Source organism: Triticum urartu, chromosome 2A (genome assembly GCF_056163025.1).
Source record: "Triticum urartu cultivar PI428250 chromosome 2A, HENAU_Tu73, whole genome shotgun sequence".
In the NCBI taxonomy this organism is placed as follows: Eukaryota; Viridiplantae; Streptophyta; class Magnoliopsida; order Poales; family Poaceae; genus Triticum; species Triticum urartu.
The window spans coordinates 46,312,802-46,320,946 of record NC_141874.1 but is presented as its reverse complement, the minus strand read 5'-3'; the positions used below and the strand labels follow the sequence as shown (position 1 = coordinate 46,320,946).

At 49.0% G+C, this 8,145-nt stretch overlaps 1 protein-coding gene across 1 annotated transcript; it reads left to right on the top strand.

Annotated features, from left to right (window-relative positions):
• Positions 1-565: 565 nt before the first annotated feature.
• Positions 566-2,165, top strand: LOC125535425 (acyl-[acyl-carrier-protein] desaturase 7, chloroplastic-like). The gene is made up of 2 exons (XM_048698479.2): positions 566-696; positions 809-2,165. Exons 1-2 carry the CDS (start codon positions 587-589, stop codon positions 1,926-1,928), a joined length of 1,230 nt encoding a protein of 409 aa, XP_048554436.2. The 5' UTR covers positions 566-586; the 3' UTR covers positions 1,929-2,165.
• Positions 2,166-8,145: the final 5,980 nt, after the last annotated feature.

The following is an 8,145-nucleotide window of genomic DNA, read 5'->3' as shown; positions in this document are numbered from 1 at the left end:
CGGCCCCTTTGGCAGTCTGCTGAGGAGGAGGAAGAAGGGTTATGCGCCGTAGGATCTTTGTCCAAATATAAAAGTCACATGACTTGCATGTCGCCATTCCCTTTTTACTCCCGGCACTTACTCATGGTGGAGTGAAGCTGTAGGCACTTACTAATGGAAGAGTGAAGCTAGCTGCTCTATAAACTAGATGATGCCCCGCGCGTTGCTGCGGGAATTGGTTGCAATATATTTCAATAAGATTAGATTGTGTGAAATATAAATTTTTAGATTAACAACACATGAACCAAAATTAAACATGCATATGACTTATTATATGTGATAAAATATTTATTGAATTTAAGTTGAACAATAGAATGATAATTATTCTCCCATGCATGGTTGCATGTGGTGGTGGGTCTTTATCATGCATGGTTGTATGTTATGGTGGGCCTTATCCCATCTATAATTGTATGGTGATGTGGCATGCTTGCATGTTAAGATAAATAGGTTAGTGGGGATCAATCTCTTAGGTATATAAGATATGTGCCAACCACGCAAAAGAAGATGTACTCCGCTTCCATCTTGGTGGAGTAGAGCAGAGCGCGGTATGGCGGCCTCATGGCTCCTCAAACATCCTTGTCCACCAGCAAGGCCATGGACAAGAACAAGGAATGCTACGGGTCTCCGTCTCCAGCAGGTGACCACCATCACTTACCGGTACGTACATACATACTGTATGTCCTTCACTTCAGGCGAATCTGTGATGAATTAAGTGTACGTAGGACTGTATAAATGCATGCAATTCAATAGATCGCTGGATTTTTCGCAGGCGAACCACGTGCACTGGCCGCAGCGCCGCCGTTGCGGTTAAGCACGAGGAGGAGGAGGGCGCTGACCAAGAGTGGCTGGCGTACCTGGAGCCGGCCAAGCTAGAGGTGTTCGACCAGCTGGAGCCCTGGGCCGAGGCGAACGTGGTGCCGCTCCTTAAGCCCGCGCAGGTGGCGTGGCAGCCGACGGACTTGCTGCCGGACCCGGCGTCGCTGGGCGCCGACGGCTTCCACGCGGCGTGCTCCGACATCAGCGCGCGCGCGGCCGGCCTGCCCGACGCGCACCTCGTGTGCCTCGTGGGGAACATGGTCACGGAGGAGGCGCTGCCGACGTACCAGAGCATACCCAACCGCTTCGAGGCCGTGCGCGACCTCACCGGCTCCAGCGGCACTGCCTGGGCGCGCTGGATCCGCGGCTGGTCTGCCGAGGAGAACCGGCACGGCGACGTGCTCAACAGGTACCTCTTCCTCTCCGGCCGCGTCGACATGCGGCAGGTCGAGAGGACCATCCACAACCTCATCCAGTCCGGCATGGTCATGAACGCTGCGCGGAGCCCCTACCACGGCTTCATCTACGTCGCCTTCCAGGAGCGTGCCACCTCCATCTCGCACGGCAACACAGCCCGTCACGCCAAGGAGCATGGCGACCTGGTGCTGGCCCGCATATGCGGCGCCATCGCCGCCGACGAGAAGCGCCACGAGCTGGCCTACACGCGCATCGTGGGGAAGCTGTTCGAGATCGACCCGGACGGCGCCGTGCGCGCGCTGGCGTATATGATGCGCCGCCGGATCGTCATGCCGGCGTCCCTCATGACAGACAGCCGCGATGGTGACCTCTTCGCGCACTACGCGGCCGTGGCGCAGCAGACCGGCATTTACACCGCCTCCGACTACCGTAGCATCTTGGAGCACCTGATGAAGCAGTGGGGGGTGGAAGAGCTGGCGGCGGCGGAACTCTCCGACGACGGGAGGCGTGCGCGGGAGTACGTGTGCGCCTTGCCCCACAAGATCCGCAGGTTGGAGGAAAAGGCTCACGAGCGCAGCGGCCAGAAAGCCCAGCCTGCAACATCGGCCCCGTTTAGCTGGATCTTTGATAAGCCTCTCAACAACAGCATGGGGTAATCAAATTATTACTTTCATATACCCTAAATATCGTTTAAATCATTATTTTTCGATCCAGCCTTTGAGATGAAGTATTCTTCATCTCTACTTTGCCACTGTCGGCGCCACTATGAGTACTTTTTTTCTGATCAGGTTGAAGTTATGAGTATGGTATTGTACTACTATATTTTCGTAAGTTGTTTTATCACATTCTAAAAATAAATATAATACAAGGAGAGTGAAAGTTGTATTCGTGTATGTCTATTTATCAATGTAACATCCTAATTCTTTTTTTCTTTGGCTGCAAAATGTAACATCGTAATTCTAACTGAGAGTCATCCAAAGTCCAAACTAACTGAAATTAATAAGTGATCCTACGTCCATCCTGCAAAAAGAATTTATCATCCTTTCTTTCTTCACTAAGAAGCGACTAGGGTAAGCATCAAACCATTTCCCGCCATCCACCACCGTGGGCAATGAGTTTCTGGGCTCCCCTCCTGTGCAAGCCTCTTCAGCATGTGAGGTGCAGGAATCTCGGTGCCAGCTCGTAGATATGTTAGGGTTAGGGTTCCACAGTGGCACATCATTGATGGTCGCACCAATAACATGTTGAATTAGTTTACCATGAGCTTTTTCTCCAGTTTGACAGTGGCGTCCAGGGCTCATGAGCGTAGATTCCTGTAGTCCTTTCTAGAAGATGGGGCTGGAGTTTCCGTGGTATGTCGACGCACTAGCGCCAACAACTTTTCACTGCTGTTTGGTCCTCTGGCTGCATCCCTATCACGTTGTTTCATCCTCGGGGACCGGCAAGATGCTCATGAGATATAACCCAAGTCTGGCTCTTGAATTTGCGACTCTTCCAATTGTGACGGCTTCTTTTCCATTGCACTAGTATGGCTGAACCGTGAATACCATCCGCATCAACAACTTTAGGTTGGCTCTATTGATGGAGTTGCATGCGGGCGCCGGGGGGAGGGGGGGGGATGGATGTAGGTCTCATCATGGATTTTTGATGTAATTTTATTTGTTTTCTTGAGTTACTTGCACTTCTAGTCTAGTTAATCCAAGTTTTTATTTTTAAAAAAATCCCAAGTTCATACAAAATAAACTACTAGTGAAAAATAATAATTTGCAAAAAAAAAACTAAGCTTCACCTCGCATGTTAGAATATCAAAAATAATTTCACAAGAAAGTGTATGTAAATACAAACATAAGCAAGATTTTTTTTTATAGAGAAAAGATGTGAGCCCGACTTTATAAATAAAGCCACAAAGCAAGATCTGAAACACATAGATGTAACTATAGGAAGGATAGGTTCAAAGAGCTGCGCATGCAGTAGGGAATACAGTAGGAGAAATGCAGACCAATAACCTATGGACAATGACTAAAAGAAGGAAACAACATCACGAAAGCGTAAGGCCGACTGGGAGTCCCGATCTCGATTGATAAGTTCAGCCACCATAGCCTTCACACGATAAATCGGGAGCTCCATCACGTCCTTGTCCCCAGAGGCAGAGCGTGACACAAAATATAGGAGGGGCCGAAGGTTTACAGTGCCAAACAACGATATTCAAGTGCAAATAAATAACATGATCTTTCAGGCTTCGTAAGCGTAGAATAATTAGAGAAGTACCATACACTAGTATATACTCCCTCCGTCCAAAAATACTTGTCAGGAAAATTAATAAAAATGGATGTATCTAGAACTAAAATACGTCTAGATACCTCCATTTCTCAGACGAGCATTTCTGGACGGAGGGAGTACATATCTAAAGAGATAACGGGATGGAACCGAAGAGCTAAAGAGATATTTTAGGAGGGAAAATAATTGGAGATTTCTTTTAGAGTAAAAAGAATTTGAGAACTAGGTGGGATTTTTTATCCTGGGGATTGGAAATTCTTTACCTGGCAGATTGGAAAGATTTTTTTAGGCATGTCAGATTGGAAAGTGGTAGCTAGTAGGTACTTGTTGGTGCATTGCACTGCACGTTCGGCCACAGTGCACTGCCCACAACGCAGCAAAAATAGGCTAGGCCTAGTAAAAACAGCCGGATGGAATGGATCTAATGGGCCATATACACTGCTAATTGTATTTTGCATTTTTGGAAGGTCGGCCCATGGCCCTGTATGGTCCCAAGAGGATCCGCCTGTGCTTGTCCACAGCTTTAACCGACGGCTTCCACTGTTGTAAAAAGTTAAGTAATTTAAATAGACAATCAGCATGCATGATAGGCTCAGATATGTTCAATCTATATCTATATTTATATCTGTACCTATGTATATATATATATATATATATATATATGTATATATATAGTTACTATTCATCACCCAGGGTGCAGAATAAGTTATTCTTCATTCGAGATAATCTTACAATTGTTTCATAAATAAATTAAATTTCGAATACAAATAGTTATATTCATAGTGATTCCCTACATAAAATTTGGCATAAGAAAACAAAAATATAGGTCATAAGACAAGAAATATAGCATTTAATGTATATTTTACATTATGTTTTTACGGTGATTATATATTCTCTTACGTTCTCTTTTTACATTTGAAATAAGATAAAACTTATGGAACGTAAAATTATGGTGCATTGATGATAAAATAGAGGGAGGTGAAGAATAACTATTCCTCACACAGGATGACGAATAGTCAATCCCCTATAAATTTTACGTTTCGTAAATTTTGTCTTATTTTCGACGTAAAAATTGATCGTAAGAAAATATATAATCGTCGTAAAAAATATTTTTTATTATGTAATATTACAAACGTAAAAATATAATGTAAAATACACATAAACTGCAAATTTTCTTGTGTTTTGACCTATATTTTTTTTTGAATTCCAAACGTAATTTAATTATGAAATGATCGTAAGATTACATTGGGTGAAGAATAACTTATTCTGCACCCTGAGTGATGAATAGTATCTGCAGTAGCTATAGTCAATGCTATCCGCACCTTTTGTTTGCATCAAGATTAGCACCTTTGGCAGGAGGGGAAGCCATCGACCAAAGGGGAAGCCATGTGCACTGCTTTTCAAGTTGTTGGACGAAAAAGGAAGCTTAGACTCTGCATGGTCAGATTTATTTGTGGTTTGTTTGCAGCTGTTTTTTAACATTGAGACTAGCGCATGGAACATTTTTGGAAAGCTATTACGTAGGCTTTGTTTACTTGCTATGCTCAAAGGGTTCCATTTTTTTTAGCAAAATGACAGGCCATCATCCGTCTATAGAGTAAAGGTTCAGAACTTTTGAATGATGTGGCTGAAAAGAATCGTGTGTCGAGCCTGAAAGACATCATCAATTGAAACCAAGTTTATCATAAAGGAAATGCATCTCCATTTACTTCTGTGTCTAGCTGCAATAACACGGTGATGGGCGTTGCTTGTGAAATTACCTTTTTCTTGCATTTTCAGTATACGCACGAATCGGGTCAATGCGCACAGCCAGGTCATTTCCCCCTTTTTTTTGCACCTTTTTGGTCTTTTTCTGCATGAAGCTCCTGTTTCCGATTTCTTTTTATTGGACAAAAACTGCTGAAAAGGTGACTACGTTGTTTCGAATGGTAGTATTAGAACGTCAAATCCTTCTATGCATGTCCGTGCGTACAGTGTCAGGTGAGTGTTCCTCCCATATACAGTATAATGTTGCTAGAAACAAATTACCATTTAGTGTGTGATGTAGCCTTGTCAAGATCTATATGACATCACTCACCCCTTCATCTCCTGCATCTACGTTTACATAGATCTTCAGAAGAAGGCAAGTGTGTTGTCGCTTAACATATTTGAAAAAAATGCTTTAATTTCATCGTTGCGACAGGGTAGGCTCGGACAAGCAGCTATGGAGCGACGTACATGAGGATTCAATATATATAGGGCAATACAATCCCGTCCATAGGATCAGTAACACTCTCTTCAAATCAGTTTTGCGTGTTTTCTATCGTTCAAGAATCGTTTAAGTACCACAAACTAGCTGTTGACCTGAACCTGATAACAATGAGCTTGAAAACAGTGCGTCATTTGATCTGCTTCAGTCGGAGACGGGTGCTGACGAAGATCAACGAGGGTACACACTTATAGCCCGTTTATTGGAGCGCAAGTATCGATTGGGAACCTCTTCACCACCATTGACGACAACCTCTTTCCATTATTTATACTCGACCAATGGATATAGAGAAGCCCTCCTGTGGGTCCACCCTGTTCATCACCAGTTTTTCAAAAGCGATTGGTCAACTTACTAACCCCAGCATGTGTGGTGCTCCGTGCAGTCACATGCCAACATGCCATGCACCCATGTGAGATACACTGTAGCGTCATCCTCTGACTACGCTTCCCGGCCCTCGGGTCAATCTCCATTGTCTATATACTTGTCCAATGGATATACACAGGCCCATATGCGTCCACCCTGTTTGTCACCAGTTTTATAAAAGTTACTGGTCAACTTACTAACACCAGCGTGCGTGGTGCTCGGTGCAATCACATGATGGTTGATGTAATGGTAGTTGGTTCTGAAAGTTTGAGTTAAACATCCTGCAGTATGTAGATTCTCTGCCGCTGGACTCGGCGTCGGCGTCAGCTGCTCTGGGCGCGTCGTCATTGTCTGAAGCGGAGGAGGATGAGGACGAGGTGATGATGCCCGCCATGCGACGGGCCTCGGGAACTGCTCCTCCTGGAGTCGTGCTGCTCTCTCCGCCGCTGTCGACCGCTGCCTTCTCATCTTTGCGGCGATGATGTCAGGCGTACATCTCTGTGGACGTGTACGAGAGGCGGATGGCGGTGCGGAGGTCCTTGTCGTCGTCACTAGCCGGGGGAAGTGGCTGTGGCGCGGATCTGCTCGATCCTCCCATGGATACGCGGTTGTTAGCTGCTTCCGCCGCCCACTTCTTTGCGAGCCGATACGCGCAGCCCACGGACTCCGGTTGCGGTTCCGCCGGCAACATCACCTAGCGGCACTCTGGAGGGGTTGGTGCGGGCGATGCTGAGTGCTACTTGGCAGGGGCCGGAAGGGAGCGCGACGGACGAGCGTGGGGTGCGGCAGACGTACTGCTCCCCACCCGGCCAGCCACCGACGCCCCAGAAGAGGAGCCACCGCCCCGATACATCAGCGAGCAGCGGAGGGCAATGCGGAGAGCTAGCTCCTCCTCGTCGGGTGTGGACGAGCCATCGGAATCCTTGGAGGCCTTGAGCCACTCCAGTAGGTCGGATTCACTGTCAGATATGGCGGGGGAGAGCTGAGGGCACCCATCAATTCCCCCCGTGTCGTCTCCTCTGGCGACTCGGGGGCAAGCCCTACCGCGCCGCCGCCGGCACCTCCCCCCACCCCTCCTCTGCTTCGCCGTTGCCGGAGGGGACGCGGGCTAAGCCGCGCGTGCCCCTGGGATGGTGGCGGCGAGGCTCTTGCGGCTGGGTTCACGCAGATCTGAGGCGGCTGACTCCCATCGTGGTGGCCCGTGTGCCGGCTGGCTCGGGCGTCCGGCGTCGGATCCAGGGCTGCTACCTCCCGTCGCGATGGCCGGTGTGCCGGCTGGCTCCTGTGGCCACGTCTTGCGGTGCAGGCAGGCCCATCGTGGGCGCTGGGGGCGGATCTGGGTCGCCCTGCGCGACGTGACGACACCGGGGGCGCGGTGCCGGCCTCCCGTGCTCTGGTGGTCTGTCCTGGGCGGGTGCGGCGACATCCTTCGTGTGGCCCCGCTGATCTGGATGTTTGCCGGTGGTGCGTTCCACTGGACTGGCTGGATCCGGTTGGATCGGCCCGTGGTTGTCCGGCTTGGGCAAAGGAGGGTGGTGGTGAGTACTGCTAGTGGAGGTGGTGGTGATGGGAGGTGGTGGCGGTGCTGCTGCAGCAGGTCTTGATCTCACTAACTTCTATTGGCGCCGCGGGCGCTTCGGGTCTGGTCTCCGACGGGTGCGCGGTGGCGCGTGTGGGGCGTGCCGCCGCACCTGATGTATGGCTCCAGCTCGGACCATGGTGGTTCCTGGCCTCGGGTAGTGCTCCTCTGCTCCTTGCCGGCATGGTGCACGGCAGGGCATGGCGGCCTGCGCTGCGTCCAGGGGCCTGCGTTCGATCGGCCGTTGATGGATCTGGCGCCTAGTGCTGACGTTTGGTGCCGGTGGTCTCCGCAGGGTGCGGTTGGCTCCGGTGGCTTGTCGTGCTTCTTCGTCTCTCGAAGGGTTCGATGGTGGTGGTGGTCAGGTGCTGTCTTGTTGTAGGGATGTGCTCAAACTCCGGATGAG

What these genes read in the sequence shown, in the direction of transcription:
- LOC125535425 (XM_048698479.2), top strand. Translation starts at nt 587, where the DNA reads ATGGCGGCCTCATGGCTCCTCAAACATCCTTGTCCACCAGCAAGGCCA. An exon ending in GTGACCACCATCACTTACCG is followed by an intron (nt 697 to 808) that starts GTACGTACATAC and finishes GATTTTTCGCAG; the next exon opens with GCGAACCACGTGCACTGGCC.